At 39.1% G+C, this 24,877-nt stretch overlaps 3 protein-coding genes and 1 long non-coding RNA gene across 5 annotated transcripts in view; 2 read left to right on the top strand and 2 right to left on the bottom strand.

The window, feature by feature from the left end:
- Positions 1–1,329: 1,329 nt before the first annotated feature.
- On the bottom strand, positions 1,330–1,889 carry LOC116805296. Its single transcript, XM_032736408.2, has 2 exons — positions 1,852–1,889; positions 1,330–1,800 (listed from the first exon to the last, which is right to left on the bottom strand). Exons 1-2 carry the CDS (start codon positions 1,858–1,860, stop codon positions 1,426–1,428), a joined length of 384 nt encoding a protein of 127 aa, XP_032592299.1. The 5' UTR covers positions 1,861–1,889; the 3' UTR covers positions 1,330–1,425.
- A 254-nt stretch (positions 1,890–2,143) lies between these two features.
- On the bottom strand, positions 2,144–3,688 carry LOC116805275. Its single transcript, XM_032736284.2, has 4 exons — positions 3,629–3,688; positions 3,083–3,127; positions 2,611–3,023; positions 2,144–2,510 (listed from the first exon to the last, which is right to left on the bottom strand). The coding sequence occupies exons 1-4, from the start codon at positions 3,647–3,649 to the stop codon at positions 2,219–2,221; spliced, it is 771 nt and encodes a 256-aa protein (XP_032592175.1). The 5' UTR covers positions 3,650–3,688; the 3' UTR covers positions 2,144–2,218.
- A 417-nt stretch (positions 3,689–4,105) lies between these two features.
- Positions 4,106–4,693, top strand: LOC116806111. The gene is made up of 3 exons (XR_004365534.1): positions 4,106–4,340; positions 4,484–4,562; positions 4,631–4,693. It is a non-coding gene; the product is annotated as an uncharacterized LOC116806111 (long non-coding RNA).
- An 8,321-nt stretch (positions 4,694–13,014) lies between these two features.
- Positions 13,015–24,877, top strand: part of LOC116806194 (transcription factor hamlet) — a 36,523-nt gene continuing 24,660 nt past the window's right edge. Inside the window, exons 1-2 of one of the 2 annotated variants that reach the window (XM_043214584.1) lie at positions 13,015–13,072; positions 13,473–13,647. In XM_043214584.1, coding sequence (XP_043070519.1) covers positions 13,587–13,647 — 61 coding nt within the window. In that variant the 5' untranslated portion in view covers positions 13,015–13,072; positions 13,473–13,586. Of the gene's footprint in view, positions 13,073–13,472; positions 13,648–24,506; positions 24,707–24,877 lie in introns of those variants that run through there. The other variant, XM_043214585.1, reaches the window with a different exon arrangement.

Raw genomic sequence — 24,877 nt, 5'->3', positions numbered from 1 at the left:
GTGGAAGGAGCAGCAGGAGCAGAACTGCTGCAAGGACTACACATGCTGGATGCCTCGTTAAAAGGGGCGGGCGATGGTTGGCTCTGATGTGCGTGGCATGTGGTGGGCGTTGCCACAGCTTTGACTGACGCACACACACACAGACACACACACACACAGACACACACACACACACACACTCAATTGTGTGTAAGTAATCTAGAAAACCACACAACTCACACAGATATACGATTGCAGACTCTGTTCTGCTGTATCTGCAGATACATATATCTTGGGAAAAATATTTGTCTACCCTGTAGTCTTAAAATGTCCAAAAAGGGGTAGCATAATTTGAGCAAAGGTTTTTTAAAGAGACAGACAATATTTAATAGAGTACTTGGGAATTTTTATTGCTGATATATTTGATTTATACTTTCCATTTTTTTGATCAGAGTTTCATCTCTGGAATAATACGACTCTTGATCATCAGTTTGTTTGTAGCAACTGTATTCTGAGTTGCTGCTTCATTTATTTTGTTTTATATTTAAACTATATTTCATAGTGCAATGCAGGGTATCCATTAGACAAACTCTCTGGCTGGACAAGTCATATTTGCTATCGCACTCGGGCTTCTTCCCAGAACATCGGTTGATTGTCTGGCCAGAACGTTGTTTGATTTAAAACAACGTAAATCATAAATTTCTCAGGCAATTCCTTGCCATATACTCGCACCCCACTCCCCTTATATATATATACCATATATATGTATATATATATGGCATATAATGCGCAAAATCGCAGCCATAACACGAATTGAAAGAGGGGGCGCCTGGAAGTTGTCCTTATGCTTGGGCAGCATAAAATGAATTTCCCTCTTCCTTGTCTGGTAACTGTAAGGACTCCAACAAGACTGCTTGGCTGAGCAAACAAGCGTATTAAATTGAGCTACAATTTCGTAACAGGACATTGCAGCTGATCCCAACATTCTGCCGGAAGTTAAACTCCATGTAATTTAAATGATTCCACACACAAGAATGGAATAGCTGCAATTTCTGATTAGGAAAATTATATTATATATATTGGAAATGGTAAGTGTTAGTTTGATAACTTGGAATCAAATACACCTTGCTTCAAATACACTTCCTTACTTATTTAAGTTGTGACATTTCTCCAAATTAGCCATTTGAAATATATGTCATTTAAATTCTATGCAGATAGGTTGATGTTTTTGCACATTCGACTATAAATATTCCGTTTGGCATAGTTAAGTATCCTGGGTTAATTTTATATGGTCGATCAGCAAATACAAACGAGAAGCTGGTTTCAAATTTTGTGGGATAAGACATGTTGTCAAAGGTTCTAAATCATTGTTTATTCATAAAATGTGAAGAAGTCTATTGCGAGCCAATAATTTACATGTGCACTCGATCAACATCAAAAGTCGAGTCAATAGCATAACGTCAGCATAAATCTGCAAGGATATCTCGAACCTAACAAAAAATACAAACACGACAATATGCCCATTGGAGAATATTTGTTCATCACATTGGACTCGGTCTGGAGACTCTCAGTAGTATAAAGTGCTCCATCTCCAAAGCGCACATATTTCCAAGCTCCAAAAGTCGGTTGGTTATTTTGGAATCCCGGAATTGCACCAGCAGCATCATCAGCTCCAACATCCCAAGGGTCAGACCAGAAATTCAGAGTTTTTGTCGTAAAACGTGGATGCGCCAATTGTTGTTTCGACATGTCCTTCGGAGTTTCTGATTGTTTTTGAGCTGGAACCAGCAGCTTTTTAGTTGAAATCCACACAAATAATAGCTGCAACAGGGTTTGTTAACAAAACTGAAGGAGTTTTCACTTGGCACTTACGATAAGCATGGAAGCAATGGTCAAATAAAATAACAAATTTAGCCTAAACATATTACAAATAAAATTAATTTTGCTAAAAAATTTCTTTGAACTCAAACTAAAAACAATTTTAACTAAGCATCAAAATTTGCTTATTTTGACAAAGTCTGCTGTGTTCAAAATGTTGGCAGTAGATCATCCGAAGATGCTTGCTTTTAAAGCAAGATACAGACCACAAATATAGTCATTAGAGGAACATTCTCATTCATTTTTCAATTCTAGCTCAATTTCCTGGATTGCAAATGCATTGTAATTATTTATATGATAATTCAAGATAAGACTTTTATTGAATCAAGCACTACACAATTTGGACAGCCAGTATTAAGAACTAATGAATTGAAGATCTGTATCCCATTTGGTGCATTGGATACATGGGAATAATAGATTCCAGTCGCTGATTGCGCCTGATTGCGCATTCCTGATAATCCTTCCACGTTGTGTACAGTGTCGCATTGTGACACTCCTCGGACTTGCCAACATTAAAGATGTGTTGCCTGAGCTGGTGCCAGATGGGCCGACTTTTTATCGTATGATTGTAGATATTTCGTCTAAGCCATCTTTCCACTTTAGGCGTACCATATACCGTCGATTTATCATAGCAAACAGTCTCAAGCTCACCGCTGTTTCGACAAAATGGAAATATTATAAACAAAAATACAAAAAAAGATAAACTAAATTAGAATTATTACAAGTATAATCGATATATAAAAATATACGAACGTTGGATAATATTCTTTGGGTGCATTGGAGTCAACACCTATGCGATTGATGGTGTAAAAGCCTGTAAATCGGCCATCTTGAAAGATATTGCCATAGGTAGCACCCCACAAGTTGTAGACCAAATTGCCCATGTGATCCTTGATGAATTTGGGCCGCGAGGTAATGCGTGGACCAGATTGAGGTTGAGGATCAGGTTGAGGGTTAGGCAAAGGGTCACCATGAGTTTTTGGTTTAGCTTGAGGATTATTGTTGCCAACGCTGCCATCTTCTCTGCTTAAAGCATCAGCATCAAAAAGTTGTACAAACTTCGTTGTGAGCTGTGGTTGCACTTGGGACTCATTGTTTGGACTATTAACGATGTCCTTAGTCGGAAATAGACGCATGACAATTGGCGAGGCATATAAGTTCTGCAACTGCAAATGGATTTTAAACACACTCGAATGTGTTTGATCTTTGATTATTTTAAACTTACGCTTATCAGCCAAGCAATGAAGACAATGAGACACAAAACATTTGGCTGAAACATGTCACAAATAAAATGAATACACCAGAAATTTACACGTCTTATTATAAATTCAACATAAGAAACTAAAATTTATTTCCCATATTTCCCATAGTTCGTTGAATTTGTTGTCAGAGTCTGAGACATATAACAAAGACTAAAGATGACGACCTTAATAAAAAGCAAATACAAATATTATATCTAAGGTTATATTTAAGGAGTAGTCTATATATATTCATCATCATATTTTCTTTACAGATTATCACTAGTCATGGGATCTTGCTTGAAATACTTGCAGCGCTGGAGTTAATTAATTGCTGCAAGCTAATTAGCAATCAAAGAAAGTAAATTTTGCGCTACGATAGTTTGTCAAGAAGCTGGCCCAACCCAAAATCTGGAAGCCCATTCGAAAATGTCCTTGCTGGCCGTTGTTTAAGCATATTTTTTGTGCTCGCTTTACGAAGCAGAACTAATAAATTTGAACTGAGCCAATTTCACAGGCAATGCCCAAAGTACCAACTGGAGAGCAGCTATCATTGAATGGCTAGAAAGTGAACTGGTTGGGGTGACTGTAGTACTCTGAGTGGGTGGTGCAGCAGCAGCAGCAGGAGCAGCAGTAGCAGTAGCCACTTCAAGCAGCCCCCGAATGCGACTAAAATGCGTGCAAATTCGCTCGTTCCGCTGATGTGCATGTAATACAATTAAATTATAAGCATTATGAAATACTTTATTACACATACAATTTCAGTTTTAATTTAAATACCCTGCACAAGAACAACTAAACTCTATTGGCATGCTAGTTCTACAGAATAATGTGTGTAGATTCCATAATGATAATAAAATATATGAAATAAATAAAATAAGTTCAAGCATCAGTTACTTTACAAGTTAGTAAATAATTAATCTACTAGTATTCTTAAATATATTTACAGGGTATTTTGTACGAGCTTGCTGCTGCTGCTGCTGCAGCTGTTGTTGTTGTTGATGTCAAGCTATGAGCATTGCGGCTTGAAATGGCTAAATGGCAGTTTATGCTCGTTTGACATTTTGTGGCAACGCTGACTCCGTTTACTCATTTCCCAGCCCCTTCGGCACCACCCACCTGCCCAGGCATCGAGTGGCATACTCGAGCATGTCTTTACATCTCTTTACGCTTGGCTATAGCTCAAAGTGCTCAGCGGGCTGCCACCTAGGGAAGAGGGATGGGAGGAGAGAGGAGACGGCGCAGGTAGGTAAAGCTCTGGCTACAAAATGGCAGTCGCCCGCATAAAGTCAACAGCTGACTGGCAAATAACGAGTTTAGAATGCAACAAGAATACATATTATAATAAATCAACATATATTCTACACATGTTCATCTTCTGTTTAAAGATAAAATACTCTGGCATTTAATGGTTTATGCTGGAGTCTGCAGTCGATAGTGCAACATTTTCAGAAGAAGAGAAAGAAGGTCTGGACATAGTCAGATAGCGAACCCACATTGTATGATCTCGAGTGTCTGTTTGTTTGTATTTTTAGACATTTATCTGCCGGGCACAACAGTAAAAACAACATCAGCATCCACAACAGCAACAACAGCAGCAACATCAACAAAAACATCAGCCGCAACATCAGCATCCACAGCAACAATATCAACAACAACATCAGCATCAACAACAACGATTTAACATCTTAACTTAGTTCTGTCTGGTCAGCAAAATTTGAGTTGCTCACTTAGCCTTGCTGCTGCCTCCTTCCACACTCCCACTTTCTTGTTATTCTGTATACCCTTTACTCATGCACTTGGAGGGCTGTAATATAGCATAGTGTTTAAGTGCAGATTTTACTAAAATAAATTGCAGAAAACAGAAAATATTGTTTTGTATTTTAAATAACATTCCTTTCTCTAAATTCATCACACAAAATTGTTGTTAAAAGTCAAATTTTTGTATATGTTTAAGGTTCAAGTCTATGTTACAGGGTATGCGCTAGTTGGTCACACTCAGACACACACAACTCAACTGACTGTTACATGTTAAAGATCTGTATCTGTTTTGTGCTGTTTGCCCCGAAGATTGTCTGAAAATCGATCTGTATGGTGTGGCAAGCGCCAAAATGCGAAAAAGTCACGTAGTCAGCAGACGGAACAGACAATAAAGAGCCTACTATAACCATACATATATAGGAGCCATATAGACAACGATAATGAGTACACACAGCGATTTATGCAAATCAAGTGAGATCCAAAAAAGCCTGAACTGAAATGAACCCATAAACTGAAACAGTCTGTTTTTTTTTGTTTTTAATATTTATTTTGTGGTGACTTTGGGGGGGTGTTCACTGTGGTTGCTGCTGAAGTCAAGTGAAGTAGTGGATGTAATCCCAGTGAGCAATTAAAGTGTCACAAGTTCGGGACATGCAATATTTCATGACGCAATGGCCAAGATTATGAATATAAATGCAAATTAGGCACAGTTTCAGGTGAAATTCGGAAGGGGTTGGGTAGTTTTGGCTGCCTGTCTATTGGGGTCTCGATGGGGTTTGGGATAGTGGAGAGTAAAGAGTGGCAACTGGCAAGTGGCAAGTGGGGTGGTGTGGAGTGGGAGCGTGACAATCATTAAAAGTCAAGTCAACTTTAGTGTGCCCTGAACAATCACTGAAAATGACTAACGGTAACCACGATAGTCCACATCCGGCACTACAGTGTACCCCCACTAGGGTGTGCAGGTGGTTGAGTGCTGGTTGTTCAGGCAGTGCTGGTAGTGCTTCTCCTTGCAAAGCTTTTAACCTGCAGCGCTGAAAGAAAATTACGCTCTTATCTTGCTTCCTGTCGTGACACAATTTTCTATCATAGCCAAGGACTTGAAGGACTTCGCTGGACATTGCCGTTGTGTGTGTGTATGTGTGTGTGTTGTGGCGCAAAAGACATAAAGTTATTATTGCCTTTTCTTTCGATTTTGCTTATTTCGTCGGGTTGGGGGTCCATGATAAATGTGTCCAGCGCACGTTTTGGCCAACGTCATAATTTAGTCAACATTACATCATATACTTGTATATAGTCTATCCTTCAGTATAGTATATATACATATATACTATATACAAACTATTTGGCCTAGAAAACTTGGAAAATCTTTGCATAATTAGATAGACCCGTCACATGCAAGCTCAGCGCGATTTTTATAGATTAACCAGAAGGGTTTGTGGGTTGCGGTCTGTGGTGGTTATGATAATTCTATGAATTTCATAAATACTAATTCGTTATTAAGTGAATATACTCGAACCATCCAACTCGAAACTCCTCGAAACACCAACGCCTCAAGCTGTTGCAGTTGCCGCAGTAATGAGCAGAGGCAAAAATATATCGAACTCAAAATCGACTGTACGTGACAAATTGAAAAAAGCGCATCAGTGAAGCGAAGTTAACTAGTGAGACCTGTGTGGAATCAAGCATAGAATATTGGACGACTTCGTACGACGACAGTTTTGTTTTTTTTCTTCTTTTTTTTCTTTTCTTCCACATATTGCTTGTTGTTGTTGATGACTTCCTACGAGAGCAGCCAACCCACAAACAACAACAGCAACAACAAAAGTGAAAAAGGCTACTGCAAATTCACTGCTCTCTGTTTTTACGATCGTTCGTAAATAAAAAATAAATAAAAAAAAAGTGAACGTCCCATTGTCGCAGTCAGCCCCCAAGCTCCCCAGTTGTGTCAAAGTTTTGAGATTGCAGCAGCTCTCGGTGTTGAAAGTAATACTATCTAGACACGTGAAATGAGTTGTTATCGCAACGTGCAAAACTGCACAGTTGCACAGTGCCACAAAGCACTGAAATTGTTATGCCACAACAAGGTCTCGCCTCTATTTGTAATAAACATTAATTGCCTGGCAAATAGGTCAAAGAAATATTTATAATACATATTTATAATATATATATATATATATATGTATATCTAATAGTTAATAGATTGAGCAAACCTCTCTAAAATGTATGAAATAATAATAATAATTTTAAAGACTTTCTGGCATTTTGAGAAAGTACATTAAATAAATCTGAAATGAAATAAATTCTTTGTATTAGTTAGAAACGCAGTCAACAAAAGCCACATTATTCAGATTGAATTTTATGCCCGATCACTATGATATATACATATATATATAATTTATATAATATATATATTTTGCATATATTAACATTGAATATGTGCAGCCAGCATTAGTTTTGACCACTGTGCGCTGCCAAGATGCTGTTGCTGGCTGCAAGTGGAGGTATTCGACTAGATGATACCCTGCACAAATCTCAATAGCTATGCAAATTCTGTTACAGTTATGCATTAAGTATGCTTATGTTATTTGAGTAGTGAATTTGTATTTTTTTCGGGGAATAATTTCGTATTTTTTACGGGAAATTAATAAGTAGCTGCAAGAAAGTTCTAATTCTGGAATAATGTGTTTTATTTTTAGTAAAAATCACTTTACTTTTTTAAGTGTTTCAGTCGATTGAACTAAACTGAATTTGACCCCTTAGAGCGCCATTTCAGTTTACAGGGTATTCAAACTGATTACCGTGACGCAGATCAGAAATATTCACTGACTGTTTGTTGTTTGACTTTAACTGTAAGTGTTACTGTTGCTTACTGCCTGTTTTTGCTGCTGCTGTTGTTGTTGTTGTTTTGCCATTTAAGCACAAGTATTTTCCTTTTTCTTCTTCTCCTCCTTTTAGCACGCTCTCTGACCACGAGAAATGATTTCTGGTTGCTATTGTCACCCCGACAATCCCAATTACCGTACACACACACACACACACACCTACACACACACACATATACACACATGAACGCACAGATGATGTGGTTGGCCCCCAGTTGTGCCCCCACTACTTGCAACCACTGGCTCTTATGGCTCATAACTTTTCAGTTAATGAAGACATAAAACTCAGCGGCAGCTGCGGCAATAAAGCTGCAAAGCAGCAGCAGCAGCAGCAGAGCAGAAGAAGAAGCCGAAGAGCTTTTGTTGGCCCTTTTGCATTTGTTGTTTGTTTGTTTGGTTGTTTGGTTGTTTGCTTTTGGTAGTCATACAAGTTAGTTGCAAAGATTCGCGTATCTGGCTATATGCCAAATACATACCTATATATATGTATATATATACATATATATGTACATATACTTCTGTGTATCTGCTGAATGATAAAACGTGCCCGGGGAAACCGAAAAGAGACGTCTATATAAACATACATATATATAAATATATATATATATACAAATGTATAAATATATATATTGTGTGTACACAGAGAAACGCCATTTTGAAGTCGCTGTCTCTGCCACTGCAGACTGCGCTGCTGGCGCGTCTGTTGCTATCAGCGCACATCAATGGACCAACGACAGTGGCGACATTTTGGAGCACATTACGCTGGTCAAAGTGCGAGCGAGCGGGATGGCACCATAGTGAAGAGATAAGAGAGCGAGCGCGCGCTTGCAAAATGAGCAGCAGAGCAGCAGAGGCAGAGCAGCAGTGGCAGAGACAGTAGGAGCGACAGTAGCAGCAGCAGCAGCAGCAGCAGCAGCAGCAGCAGCGCTTCAGCATTTTGCGGCGACATACACAGAGATAGAGAGATATGATAACAGATGCCACGCCTACAATATTTTAAGGTGCCGTCGGTAAAAAGAAAAAAGTTGCGGCTAACCTAACCTCAATCAAGGACTCTAGTTGCGGCCGGCCGCAGGCATTGTCCTTGGCGCCGCTGTGGCATTGCAACAGTTTGGCGTCGTCGTCGTTTGGCCTCTTAACACACTTCATTAATCAACAATAACAACAGCAAAAAGAACAACAGCAAAGAGCAAAAGCAACAAATAAAAAAGCAACAAAAAAATTGCCTGCAATTCGCCGCACACAACGTGGCGAATTCAACGCAACAATGCTCTCTCGCTCTGTCTCTCTCAAACTGTGTGTGAACAAAGCTCCACCTACCGAGGCAAAGCGCAGACGCACACAAAGCACAAAGCCAGCATAATGCATAAGAGAGAGAGCGAATGCGAGAGCGAGAGAGAAATAGAGAGAGAGAGCAGTGGAGCTGCGGCTGCCAACTGCGCTGCCCAGTCGACGGCGATGACGATGACAAACGAATGACAGACACTCTCGTCGCTCGTCGTTGCTGTTGGGGAGAGAGATAATGGGCAAGAGATAAGAGAGACGTCAGGCAGCGCACACACAACCAGCGATGGCGATGTCAGCAGCAGCAGCAACAACAATAACAACAACAATGAACGAAGAACCATCCGAATGCCCGCCAGTCAGAAACGTTCGTTTTTCGTTTTATGCGCGCGTGTGTGTGTGTGAGTCTGAGTGTGAGTGGGCAATAAGCGTGCGTGTGGCTGTGTGTCTCCGTGTGTGTCTGTGTGAGTTCGCTTGTATGTGTGTGCGCTGGGCAAATATTTGCGGCGTTAGCCAACAAAAAAAGTGTGTGTGTGCGGGGGTGCTGCTGCAATTTACAATTACCTCATACTGCAAACTGCATCTCTTGCCTTATATGCACACACACACACACACACACATATACATTTATTTATATAGAAATATTTATATATATTATGTACGACTATTGCTGATAATTAAATGTACGCTAAATTATTTAATTTCACCAATGCAAGGCAGATTCCCCGCACAACTCTTATCCAACCCACGTCCACCATTTGAGCTGCCTACAAAATTAATGAGAACTTTCTTAAGGTTCTGCAAGAGGCCTTCACATTCTGCCTCCGTTTAATGTGTGTGTGTGTGTGTGTGTATTTATGAGTGTCTATGTGTGTGTGTGTGTGTGTTTTTAGCTCTTAATTAAGGCAACACATTTTGAGGTCAATACGTTGCGGCAGTGCTAAAGATGCGACTGGCCACCCAATTTTCAATGGAAACTTTAAGTTAAGTTAAGCATTTGGTCAAATATAAAAGTTGCTATTTGTTTTTTATAATAATAATAAATAATTAATAGATAAATAAGTTTTGTTATAATTTTTAAAGCATTTTAAAGCTTTAAATCAAACAATTTTAGTTTTCTAAACAGTTTTCCCATGTGTGATTCATTGAAATTATATCATTTGCCTACGACATGCTTTAAATGATATATATATATATATATATATATGATAGACTCGCTGTAAATAATATAACTGTTCCTTTTGTTATTATGCATGAGTTTAAATAAAAGTTTTTACTCTGCCTTTAATATTTCTAGTGTTATAATTTACCACACTTAGTTTATCATTGAATTGAACAAATGGCAGTTTTCCAAGAATTTTTCCATTTGTGTTTTCTGATTGCTTTCTTTCAAATGAGTTCATCAACAACTACAACACTTATATAGATGATAAATATAGACGTTAGACATTACTAGTACATTTCACCTTGAAATTGGCAACTCCCACGAGCAATGCATATGAATGAGTGTGTGTGTATGGATATAAGCAAGATCAAGTGCATTTATAATAAGAACAATGCATTTAACACCACTGTACATACTTATATTATATATATATATATATTTATATATATTTACATATGTATACACGTATATATTTTGTGGCCGATTTTCACGTACTTGTTGTATGGCGCCCAAAATGAACACACAAAACTTAGATAAACACTAATAAAAATTGTGAATATTGTTAATAGGGCGCAGCGCATTTTTGGATAGCGAATCGTTTACAGCAATTATACGTTCCATAAAGCTGCCAAAAACAAAAAACGAAAAACAAAAACCGAACAAGAATTATTTGCTAAATCTTTGCATATTTTACGACATGGCAAAACAAATGTTTTTCATTCGCTCGAGTTGCTTTTATTATGAGTTTTCTCGTAATATGAAAAAAATGCGAGCAATGCAAACTGCAATCGGAACGCAGACCGCAGCAGGCAGGTGATAGAAGGTGTGCCCCCCTCACTCCCCCCCAAATGCAGAAATACATATTTGTATTGATTGCTGGGGGTAAGGGGGCGGGAGGGGAGAGGGGATAGGGGAGCAGCAGTCTTATGACAAACGACTGACACGCGGCCTGCGCAGACGACAAATGCAACCGTGGAAAAGTTACTATAAAACCCACAACACTCCCCCCTCCTAACAATAATTCTACTGCTCTCCGAGCCCGCCGAGTGGCAACCACCACCCCCTGTCTGGCTGGCAGTTGAGTGCCCAACGGGTGGTGGTGGCTCTGCCTCTTGACCATTTGTCTGCCCATTGGCTAACCAGGCGAGTACGGTTCGAGTATGGTTCGAGTACGGCTCTTGAGTACGGCCGTCGAGGGCTGTTCATTAGTTGTGCAACCTTTGGCTGGGCTTCAATACTAAATGCCATAGGCATATATGTTGGCAGTTAGATGGCATAGATAGCAAGGTTAAGTGAGCAGTCGTTAAATCATAAAACGAATCATAAAACTTTAACAGGGGTTCCATTTTGAGATCTATGAAAGGGTTCAGCGGTTCGCAAATGTGTCAGAGTCACAACTAGTTCTTGGCTTGGCATGATGAAACTTGGAATACATTTTCTTAAGCTACTTTAGTTTACATTTATATCAGTTACCCAACTATATTTCTATAGACTTCTGCTAGTTTCACAAATTGCTTGGTAAAAACTTTCAAACAAGTTCGCAAAATAAATATTTGAGTTCGACTTGAAAAGGTTGTAGAGATCTAAGTGGGATTTATACTGATACAAATTTAAATATAAATAAAGAAGAATAACTTGATTTGTTTCCAATTCCACTATCAGTCGAAAATATTTTGATTTTCATATTTTTTTTTCTTCCAGAAATGATTCTAAGAGCTCAAATCTCTAATTTTTGTCGGAAAACAGTTGGCATTTTATAATAATATAATATTTAAATTGGATTGTTAAACCTTAAAATTAATCTTTAATAAAGCAAATACCTTTTAATTTGTTTGTAATCGTATCTGTATAAAAAATAAAGGGATAAGATATAGTAAAGTAGTCTAAGGCTCTCTCTAGGAATTCCGATTAACAATTCGCGCCAGGCACCAGTTCGCTGGCTTTCGCCCCACTCTGCTCGTACCGCTGTACCCCTAACTCTCTCTCTCTCTCTTTCTTCCTCTCACTCTCTCTCTGTTTGTGGTAGTGGCCAGTGGACCTTATGAGTACGGGTAGTGTAGTGTAGTGTAGAGTGGCGCTGTGTCTTTCGCTGTGACTTTGTGCGTGACTTCATTTGCATGAATTACGTCGCATTTTTTTTGTCGTGCTCCAAGAACCTTAAGAACTCTATCCCTGACTTACTCGCTCTGCTCCTCCCCCTTTCCCCCCACAACCGGTTGACCCCGTGCTGGTCGTTAGTGTCCTTTTGGCTGGAGCTAGGCAACACCTACGACGTGGCACGTCAAGGCACACGTGCCTTGAGCTTGCCACCTATAACCTAAAACTGTGGTTGCTGCTGCTGCTTGGGTCTCTTGGACAGGACTCTGCCGCCTGCCATAATTGCCACCGCCGAGTAGTCAGTCGCAGTTTGTAAGCGCCGCCTGCTGCTGCAGCTGCTGTTGCTGCCTCACTACAAAAATAAAAATATAAAATACAGTTTTAAATAAAAAACAGAAAAAACAAAATATATGTAAAAAAAAATAGAAAAAATAAAGAACTATTGCTAAGAGCATAGACGAAATACTCGCAGTAGTCTCGTTCGTCGTCGGCGTCGTTGTTTCTGTTTGTTGCCGCTGCTGTTGCCGTCATCGACATCGTCGTCGTCGTCGTTGCCGCCGTCGTTGCCGCCGTCGTCGCCGTCGTCGTTGCCCTCAGCGTCAGTCGCGTCTGAGGAGCTTCAATGGGCAGGTGTGTGTTTGCCACACAGTCGGAGTCGCGTCAAAGTTGTTGTTATTGTTATTGTTGCTGTTGTTGTTGTTCTTGTTTGCGTTTTTTTTTGCGCTGTGTGCCTTAACTTAAACTTTCAACTTTTTTGATGCAACAACTTTACAACACACTTTTTTGCCGTCGGTATTTTCGTTCTTGTTGTTGTTGTTGTTGTTTGTCGTTGTCGATATATATTTTTGCCAATCGCTCAGCCAACCCAGCAGCGTCTTCACCCCCCTTCCCATCCCTTCACCAACCCCCGCACCTTGCGACGCGTGTGTGGAAAAACATTGCCACGATTTTAAAGACGACCCACAGCTTGAGGGGTGCTTGAGTTTGACACCCATCCCTCCATCCCTCCATCCCCCTGGCCTGTGGCTCATATGCAAATTTTAAATTGTGTCGCTTCAGTCGGTTCGTTGTGCTTCTCTTGATTTAACTTGTGATTTCTAATTGTGCACACACACACACACATATATATATATATATATTTTTATATATATATATATATAAACAGAGAGAGTCTCTGCTGCATTTTAGTGTATGTCAATGTCAATGGCCTGAACTCTTGAACTCTGCTGGTATTGCGGATTAGCTGAAAGTCCTGTGTGTCTGTCATGTGGATATATATGTTATAAGGAGAGCTCAGCATTAATGACGTCACTGCTGGAGATTATAATGCGATCCAAAGCGATTGCGAGAAAATTCAGTCAAGGTAAGATACATAAATCCATCTAATTCTAAATTTAAGGAAATGTGAAAACAAAACTTATTAAATATATTCTTATATTATATATGATTCAAAGAAGTGGTTTGAGTTTTTTTTAATAACTTTTTATCTTATATATATATGAAATATCTGAAGAATTTGCTTGTTTTAAGTTAAGATGGAGAATAAATTTAGAGGACAATGGAAGTTTAAAGTCTTCAAAAATGGTTGCGATAGTATTTTCGTCTTAATAATATAAAGATATATGCATCTATGTGTGTATGTTTATCTTGCATAAGAAAGTCCAACATTTGTATAATGTTTATATTAGATTGCATGTTCTTTCTTGAGAAGGAATCCTACAAATTCCTTTAGAGTGAGCATTATTTATTTCAGCTTATAATTAGATAAGACCTGTCGGGATCATTCTAATCTGGACGAATAACATCTGTTTTGTGCAATACTTTTTCCCTTTATTCTCATTTTATTGTTGTTGGTTTTCCGTTACTTATTTATTTGTGTGCTGTTTTTGTTCTGTTTTTTTTTTTTGGCGTTTGAGTTTTAAATTTAAATGCTGTCGTTTTCAGATAACAAATACGGCAACCAAGAAGCACATGTGAATTCTCAAAGTTTTGTTCTATTTTAAGCATCCAAAACTGTCGTGAAGCCAGCGCACAAGCCCAGTTTATCAGTCAAAACTTCCGAAAGCCATTTAGCAATTCTTATAAAAAACACACATCCAACTATATTCATGAAACGGAATGATAATGCTCCGTTCTGTTCTGCTCCGTTCTGTTCTGTTCTGTTCTGTTCTGTTCTCCTCTGTTCTGTTGTCGCTTTGGTCACGAATACGGATTGCAATTGTCTGTAATCAACTGACATTGAAAATGTTGGCCAGCGATAACTTGCGCTGAGAAGTTGCGAAACAAGCTTATTTTAATACATGTTATTTAATGAGAACTAGAAAATAACATGAATAAAATAGGGCCGACTATCTTTCCATGATGTCATATTAGCTTACATGAACTTATTGCTCTATGTGGCATGAAGATTTCCGGGCCACAAATTGACCCATATAGAATCGCACAGTATGCCTGATATTGAGAGCGATTAGCCCGCTTCCTTCAGACTTATAGTCGGTTGTTGAAGCGATTCAAAGAATTTCTCAATCGCATTCTGACTAATCATTTTTTTTTTTTAATGTATGCTGATTTTTCCTTTAGGGGGATTGCGCGTCAGATATATTTGCATTCGTGGAAGAGGCCAGATGTGGGCCTATAACACACGCACGTCTCTCTCTCGCCCTCTGTATATGTGTGTGTGTGTGTATAATCAATATATACATAGATCGTGTGGTGAGCAACAATTGCCGATTCTGGCTCATCTGCGGCTATTTCATTTGACAAGTGTTACACTTAGCCAAACAATGATTTTAAACGTTTACAAAAGTCCAACAAGTCAATTATGAATTTGGCATATAGTAAATATTATTTGTAATTTTCAAGTAAATATTAATTATTTTAAAGTATCCACAAAAGTCATGTTTAATCTACAGATTGCCCACAACGGATTTAAAGTCAACCTTTGACTCAGTTCCATCCTTGAACACCATAAAAAAGCGCACATAAAATTCGGCGCGTGTATGAAAATAAAAAATAACAACAAAGTCGCCATGGACAAATAACCATAAGAACAATTGCAACAACTCAAAAATTTCGATCGTCAAATAAAAAAAAAATGTGAACGAAAGTTGGGCATCGGCGTATCAGCGTTTTTTTTATTACCTGTGAATCGATTGTATTAAGAGCTATTAAAATATTTTCTAAGCCTGCTATCATATCATTCAATTAGGCAAGAAATGGCTATATATAGGATCATAAAACATAATATTTTGTGGCTGATAATGTGAAGACCTATTCAATATGCGTTCCCGCTGTTGTTCTTGTTGTTTCCCAACGCACATTAGAGCCCCCAATAAATATATCAAAATAAAAATGTCGCCTTCATAATATTTATAGCTCGAGTGCAGATAATGGAAGACGCCAAGAACCAGATAGACTACAGTTGGAGTAAATATATATATATACACACAAATATATATATATATATTCTATATGTATATTCGCAGTAGACAATTGAATTCAGTCTCAGGGTTCTAACCACCTTTCATGTACTTTTTTTTTTGGCACACAGATAAACGCCAGATAAGCTACGGATCAAGATTAGGTGGTTTTTGGGTAGTTGCTTTATCAGTTGTATGGCTGGATGCTCCATAAACTTGATTAGATCTTTGGCTTTCTTCTAGTTGGTGTGTTGCGCTCCCTTGAATTTATGAAGGCATATTGCTACTTGATTGTTATTAGTTCTGTTCAACTGGGTTAGGCAATTCAAGTACGAAAGTGCAAAGACTATTTAAGGCGATGGTGTCGTCTCAGTTTTATTGGATTGTTGCTTCATCGGGAGGAATATCATCGGTCGCGGTGCAGCACCTGATATATTTATGAATTTACAATGCCCCAAAATTATTCTCCCAATTTCGACAATTTATTACCGAGAGTACTTTGAACGTTTATTTGCCTCGAATCGACACTCAAGAAAAAGACGGCACTGTCCCCCAAAACTGTTTGTGTTTTCCTCTGAGTGTGCGAGTGTGTGTGTGTGTTGCAGATAAAACAACGAAAATGTTGTCTAGATAGAAGAAGAGATAGCCACGAGCAGACCCTGCGTATGAGCTATATACCTCTATGTTATATGATGGCCAATAAAGTTAAGCACCCTCTAAACTCGGTCATAATCGATCGACTCGCAGGCAATATACTCAAACACTCACTTCTCCCATTCAAAATCATTCGGTCAGTCAGTCTGAGTTCGCAATTGTGAGCTGGTGAATTTTCCATTTCAATCTACTTGCAACGGGGCATTCCAGGGGGTGTTTATCTATCGACCTACTCAACGCGTTCTGTGTGCAACTTGTTTACATTAAGCGTTACGTCAAGGCACCACAAGATCCGACCTCTATGTTCTACATACACTTAGAAAAAAAAACTATAAAAAACTCTATAAATCAAATAGAAAAGTTGTCGAACTTGACGAGAGTGAAAATCATATTTTTTTTTCCTGTATTCCCTGTTAAGGAATAAGTAAAGTTTTTAAACATCCTCAGATAGTACTAACTGATTCGAGTAAGATATTTTATTCCTATTATTATTTTCGATTTTAAAATGAAACCAGATCAGTTTGAATTAAAATCATATATTACTTGAAGGGATGCACTTTTTTTTCTGGAAGTGTATATGTATATCGTTTAAATGTAAGTCGCTTTTGTGAGATAATTGCGTTGACAAGATCGAGTGTTTACTTTGATTCCAACTTTCCTGGAACTGATTGTGTACTCGATTCTCCTACTCCTTTTCCACAAATAAAAATATTTATATATATAGATATTCTGCTCTAGACTACTCTCGGATTATATGTTGTATACGAACGGGCTTTGCTTTATCGACACGACTGTCACTCTCTTGTCATTGGACCATTGTTTATGAGTGTGGGACTTTTTCCTACATATATCTATATACATTTATTTACAGTGCCCCATTACATGACAGATAGTTGTGATATGCGGGCAAATTGATATATGAAACGAAAACAATCTTTATGAAAATGGGGCATTTAAAGATTTAAAGCTTATTAACACTAGTCTTTGTAAATGATTAATTTATGCGTCGCATGGGGAAAGTTCTATATCATTTCAAAAATATACATTTAGCTTAAACTCTATGTGATGGCAAGTTGTAAAGATAGCGTTTCCATTTAAAGACTAATTATAATTGTGACAATTTATAATCAAGACTCAATTGGCATAAAAACTGCGTACAATTGTATTTTATTGGCACTTTTTAATGTTTTTTTTTGGGAAATTCCTTGAAATATTGCATAGATAGATTCGGTTGGGTTTAAAAAAAAGTTGGTTGTTCATTGGTCAACTATCAACCGTCTACATTCAAAGAATTGTGTGATTTAACAGCGAATTCCTTGTTCTGATATGTAAGCCAGCCACTTGGCATTTTATAGTTGTCAATTACAAAGTATCTAATAATCATTTAATCAGTAAATATGACCATTGCAGGGTATTATCCCCAGCCTAGCAACCAATTTGGGGTATACTCGTATTCTGCTCGCCTCAGAAGAACTGCAAACGAATTTATAGTTTTAGATTTAAAAGATCTGAAAACGAATTTATAGTTTTAGATTTAAAAGAACTGAAAACGAATTTATAGTTTAAGTTTAATTTGAGCACTTCTTAAAGATATAAATGAGAAAAAGACGTTGCAAATAAGGAATTAAAATAGTCACTTATTTAACTTAGAAGCTGTTATAAAAGTTTGAAAAACATTTATTGCCTTTTATCAACAGAGATTTGTTGAAAAACCAACATGTTATTATTCATTGAGTACTTACAGGATATGTAAGAGTCTGTCAATGCCACGTTCCTTGGCTATAATCGTTAATGTGTTTATTTTCATATTAGAAAATAGATAGTATGTAATCGCCTTTAAGGCAACACCAACAAAAACAACCACAACAAAGTGCATAGTACACTTTTTGTTATACGGAGAAGCGATCACAGCGCAACAGAGCGAGCGACAGAGAGAGAGAGAGAGAGAGTCAGACTGAGCAACAGAGAGAGAGAGAGAGAGTGAGAGGGGGAGGGGTAGCAGAGTGGGAGGGAGAGAGACTGACACATGGACAAACAAACAAGTGCTCGTGTTTTATGAGTTTTAGGCTATAGGCGACGACGACGTGACTTTAACCGATGGACGACGTGCTTCCAGCTTTTCATATTCTTGTTGCTTTTGTTGTTGTTGCTGCCGCCGCCGCAGCTGCTGCTGGTGCTGCTCCCAATTGTGAAACGCTGTCGTCGGTGTCGACGTCGACGTCGCACCGTCGCTGAGCAGCGCAGCTTCGAGGCTTTTTTTGTTGTTGATATCATAGCACTTCAGTTGGGCATATAATACAAATACTTTGAGCATTATATTTGTTGTTGTATTTTTTGTTTTTTTGTTTTTAGCTCTCACTTTTTATTTATGGTTATAAAAAAGTCTGTCACCATTTGAAAGGCGTACGGCGCTCTCTCCGGATCTTTGCTCCTCCAATTTCAAGTGTGTGTGTGTGTGTCTGTGTGTGTGTGCGTGTGTGCGTGTGTGTTTTTCGTAGCGCCTCCGGCTCATTTAAGGTTGCGCTCCAAATGTGGCGATCAATTGACGACGAGCCAGTCAAACGCATAGTTTGTGATTTTGTCAATTTTGTCGTGTGGCTCCCAAGATGTGTGTGTGTTAGTGTCATAAAGAAGAGGAGGAAGTGAAGTTGCACAGCAAAAGAAAATTGTGAAAAGCAAGCAAAAGGAAAATATTATTGCAAAAATCGATTGCCCGATTTAAGTGCTTTTCTCACGTTCATTAAAAAACAAAAAGTGAAGTAGAAAAAATGTGATCATATTTTGTGGCAAAGTGCTCTTTTTACCTGGCCAAAAGTGACTTAATAGCTGTGCCCTGTCGCAAGGGTTACGCAAGTGAGTGACATTTCTACACTGGATATATATGGATATATGGACTCAAACCGATCGACAGATCTTTGAGGTTAGTCACCCTCAGTGCGAGAGACAGCTGTAGATAAGGATGTCTGCTGGGCTGCATCTTCCGGTGCAAGATTGCATTCTAATTGCAGAGATGGGTTGTGTTAAGGGCGCGTGCCTTGAGAGATTGCAGCTTTGCTTTGGCTCGGTATTAAGTTACGAGCTCAACTGCCACGCCTACTCCAGCGTCATCTGCCCTAAAATGCAGCAGCAGCAGCAGCAGCTACAACAGAAGTATTTCGCATTTGACCTCGTTATAATTATAGTGTCTGACCCCAGTAGACTACTTGAATTTGACTTGAGAACTTTGCAATTCACTGGATGAGTTCTCGTTCTCGTTCTCGTTTTCTTTTTCGGGTATTTGTGTGGCAAAAGGGACGACTTCCGTTCCGTTTAACAATAGCAGCAACAGCAGCAGCAGCCGTCGAAGTTGTAGTCCTGGGCATGTCAATAAGACACACAATTGAAATCGTAAGGTTTACAAGATCAGCCAAGGCAGATATAGCTCACTGTACTGTATGTGTACTGTGTACTGTGTACAGTGAGTACTCGAAATCAACTCGCAGAACAATGACGACGACGACTTTTGATTTCTTCAAGCACTCCGCAGCGAGCAAAACTTTCAAACAACAGCACACAAAAAAAAAAAGAGAAGAATAATAATATGGAAGGGGCAGCAGCAAAAACAAATCATACGAATATGAATACAAGTTCAAATGTGAGTATGAGTACGAGTACGAGTATGAGTACGAGTATGTTAAAATCACTCACAAAAGCTGCTGCGGCAGCAATCCAAAGATTCCATTGTCCTTGTGCAGACAGTTAAAGTCAAAGATCAGCCATCCAGCTGAGTTAATTATAGACGACAGCTACAAGCCGAACACAGAACACAAGAACAGCAGACAGCAGAGAGCAGAGAGCAGAGTCTGTGAGTGAGTTTTGAATTGGGCAAGTCAAGGAAGTGTTCAAGTTCAGGACAAGCCTGGTCTGTTGCAAGGAGCACCGCCTAAGGACACACACACACAGGAAACACAGTTGGAGATTTGGCGCGAAAAGGTGGGAAACTTAAAACAGCAGTTAGGCCAGACAATTGACAGATTGCCAAGGATAATAGGGTGATTACTAAGTAGCAGCTGTATATAAACAATATCTATGTTTAATAATAATAAATAAATAAAAAGAAAAGCATGGCAATTTATTCAAGTTTTCATTTAATTCTTTTATACAAAGCTCATTTCTACTCTTTTAGATTTTTGATTTCTTACAAGTTTATATTATAAACGAACATTTTGAATTTCAAAGATTTCAAAGTCTTTCACTTCTCGCACCTTTCCATTGAGCTAGTTATCTATTATGCTATTGATATATTTATAGTCCTGTGTAAAATCTGCGTAATGCAATTCTCTGATAATATTTCCGTTGACTTTTAAGGCGTGTTTACCGATGAATTATGTGCAGTGCGCACCCCAGTCAATATCCAAATCAAATGCACGGCAAACCAAAGCGAAATGCAAATAAAAAAAACCCAACAAGCCCAACACGTATCCTGGCAATCCTTTCTATCTGTTTGCTTCATGCCAGCCCAAAAACTGTATAAAAGTGTGTGTTAAATTATGTGACAAGGGCGCCGAGTTGTTGATTATGTTGTTTTAATTTAACGCTATTAGAACCTCAGACCCTTCTTGTTGTTGTTGTTTTTCTTTTTTTTTCTGTCTGACGGCAACGAGGACGAGTGTGAGGACGACCCTTGCAACCCTTAAGGGCGCCCCGATCTTGATGATGATGATAATAATGACACAAACCAACTTTTGGACGTGCGCCTAATTGACTGCTGCTGTTTGACAAGCACAAATAGATACAGGCACAGATACAGATACAGATACACATACACAGATACACAGACAGACAGACAGACAGACAGACAGATACTGTCAGCTTGTAGAGAGGAATATTCATGACACCTTTTTTTCTTTCTGTTTTTTTGAATTGAATTCATATTTTATCGCATTTGGACTGCTGTAAATTATTAGGGGGCTTGCCCTTAAGTGGCCATGCAAATAAATAACAAGTACACACAAATAAATTTATAGCCCCATCAACAATGCAAAAAGATATTTATATCTTCTGCATTTTGGGTAATTCTTGAATTTATTTGCTTGCACTGTGGTGGGAAATTATCATATCGAGAGAAGGGTTTTTTTTTTTCTGTCATTTCAGCAACTGCGCAATTTATTTGTAAAATAAATGTTTAAGATAAACTTATCAGCAATTCGAAATGTTAAAATTTCAGCGTTCAGAGAAAATCTCAAAAATGTAAACACAAAAATAATAATTATCAGCGAATATTAATGGCAAAAAATAAGAGAAAAGAAGGGATCATTAAGTGCTCAAAGAAATCAGTAACAGCATCGTAGCTTTTTAAGTTTTTAAAGCTATTAAAAATCTCCGATAGTGCAGTGCAGGAAACAACACAACAAAACACACACAGAAACACACACACACACACATCTGACCATATATAAAACAAGCCGAGGTCAAATAAGCAATTAATTACTTTTCAATATTCATATCCGGCTAGAAGCAAAATATATTTGTCATATTTTAAGTGAGATTTATTGCAATTCAAAAAGTATTGTCACACTTAAAGTGCTGCACATTCTTAAGGACGTGTTAATTGTTTCAAACTGCCTATCGAATCAGCCCTTACAAAAAACAACATAACAACCCCCCACACACACACACACACACGCAACCTGCTAGCCCTGTGTGTGTGTGTGTGGCATAAACTTTGACGACAGATAGAAAATTAAGTTGCAAACAAAAGGCCGACTGCCTAAAGAAAAAAAATCAACCTTGTAATATGTACATAGCCTAACCGCACACACTCACCCACACACACACACACACACACACACACACTCATAGAATTTTTGTTTGCTGGGGCGCCGCAAAAAAAAAAGAAAGAAAAAAAAAAACATTAAAAAAGAAAGCAAAAAAGAAAAAGCGCAACAGAAAATGTGAGCAAAGTGAAAAGGCCCCCAGGCCCAAAAGCTGGCAACGCAGTCGCTTTCAATTATTGCCGTGTGTATTTTTTTGTGGCCAATACACACACACACTCACACACACACACACACAATGCACACACACATACAATGCACACACACACACATACAGAGCCATTAGGCTAATGTGCGCTTATTGCGCACGCTTTGGAACCAGGGACAGACGCAGGTGGCAGGCAGGCAGGCAGGCAAGTGAAAATCAACCCCCACACAACACACAGTCGAAATGAACGGGGTTGGTGGCAAGCCACAAGCCAGAAACTTGCCGCTGTCTGACTGCAAAAGGTTAGTTCAAAGTTTGGGGCTGGGGGAGGTGGGCAGCAAAAAGGCGGGTGGGGGCCTTGTGGGAAGGATTGGCTGGGCCACAAAACCAACACACACACAACCCAAAACCGCAAACAAGATGTGTGTGTGTGTGAATGAGACAGCAATCGCACAGCAGCCAAACTGTATCTGTATCTCTCAGTTTGTCTGTATCTGTATCTGTATCTGTGTCTGCATCTGTGTATCTGTGTATCTGTGTGCATAATGAATGCGAAGATGTGCACGCCCTATTATCCTGACGTTGGCTGGCTCCTCCCTCTCAGCTACTTCTGCTGCTGCTGCTGAAGATTTCGTGTATCTGTGAGATACATAACGCTGCTGCTGCGTCGCAGCTGCTGCTGCATTCTGATAGGAAAACTGTGTGGGTAAATAAGAGAGTTTGCTACACATATATATACACTAATATCTATACGTGTGTGTGTGTTTGTGTGTGTGTGTGTTTGCTATCCTTTTGTGGCCAGGTCAGACAACAACAACAACTAAAACAACAACAGTCAGCAGCAGCAGCAGGAGTCCAACTTGAGCCTCGGCACGCAGTTCGAATCAGAAATGAGCAAAATAGATTTCGGTTGCTGCCTCGTCATCATCATGATGATGATGATTATAATTATGAGGTTACAGTGCGCACTCGTTAGCGGGCACTGACGGGATATAAATAATTATTGTTGTAGACAACAAAAATGAAAGCAATTTGTTAGAATCGTTTTAGATGTTTAATGAATGGAATAAACAATTGTTAAATGGAAAGAAATAATAAATCTACAATTTATTTTCATTTTGCTTTCTATATTGAAGGTGGTATAAATATTTGTATATATTTTTTAATTAAATTGCCTTGAAAAATATACAACTTGCTAAAAGTTCAATATATTTTTAATTTTTTATTTAATTTATCCATAAAGAAATAAAGAAATAACTCTGAAGCCGCAAGTTTTCCATTTTCGAGTGTGCACTGTAGCCAGCATCATGACAGCTCCTTATAAAACTGACACAGATTCAGACACACACACACAGACACAATCAGGACAGCACAGAGAGCGAGAGAGAGGGAGAGAGAGAGATGGAGAGAGAGAGAGAGAGAGAGCAGCACGCTGCCTGCATGCACATATATATAATATAGCTGCAGGGTAGTCAGCTACAGATACATGCACTACACGCTCTCTCTCTCTCTCTCTCTCTCTCTCTCACACACACACACTGTCCATCTCTCTCTCTTTCGGTGTGCTGGTTGTGCTCTCAATTTCATCCCCTGCCGTTGGCAGATAGTCAGCAGCTCGATCATCAGCAGCAGCAGCCGGGGCATCATCATCTTCATCATCATCATCATTTGGTGGCATCCTGTGGTATAACCACCAGCACAACAACCAACCAAAGGGACGTCACTACCAGTACCCACTCCCATTGCCATTCCCCATTCCCATTGCGATTTGCAGCAAACAGCAGCAGCAGGAGCAGAAGCAGCAGCAGCAGAAGAAGCAGCAGCAGAAGCAGCGACAACAGCAGCAGCAGCAGCCGCCGCCGCCGCAACAGTCATTCAGTCAGTCAGAACATCATCACTTAGTCAGTCAGTTGGTCGCTGAGCGAGCGCTCGCAAATCGGGAATCACAATTTTTTGTCGACGCTGTCGTCGCTGTCGCTGTCGCCGTCGCCGTCGCTGCTCACGCTGGCGTCGCAGTTGACGTTGCCGTTGCCGTTGCCGTTTATACTGCTTCTTTTTTTTTGTTTTTGCGCTATCGTCGCGCTGCCAGCGTCACATATCCGTTCGGTACTCAGTCTTGCGAAGACAACCGGCAGATAGAGACGACACCAAAATCGAATAAATACTAGAATCAAATATATATATATCTCAATAATATATACTAAATATACATAAAGAAAACACTCATACGCAACGTGGGCCGCGCTTTCAGCCATGTTGTTGCAGTGTCGCGTGTGGCAAATGTGCTTTGGCAAATGAAAATTGGAAATTGTTTACACTTGGAAATTGTGATAGTTAAAAAAGACAACGAGTAGCGAATCATGTTATTCGATCGTTATATTATATCAGGTTGGTTCCAATAACGGTCATTTAGTGAATATAAACGAAGCCGCTTCTTCCCCCCTCAACCCTCCCCACCCCCCACTCCCCTCTCTCCCTGCATGTAATGTGTTATCAGTTCTTTATTGCGAATAGCAAGTTTTGAGTTACCAATTTGATGAAGCTGTCACAAATATTTAT

Source organism: Drosophila grimshawi, unplaced genomic scaffold (genome assembly GCF_018153295.1).
Source record: "Drosophila grimshawi isolate 15287-2541.00 unplaced genomic scaffold, ASM1815329v1 contig_1377, whole genome shotgun sequence".
Classification (NCBI taxonomy): Eukaryota; Metazoa; Arthropoda; class Insecta; order Diptera; family Drosophilidae; genus Drosophila; species Drosophila grimshawi.
This window is presented reverse-complemented; position numbering and strand designations above follow the sequence as displayed.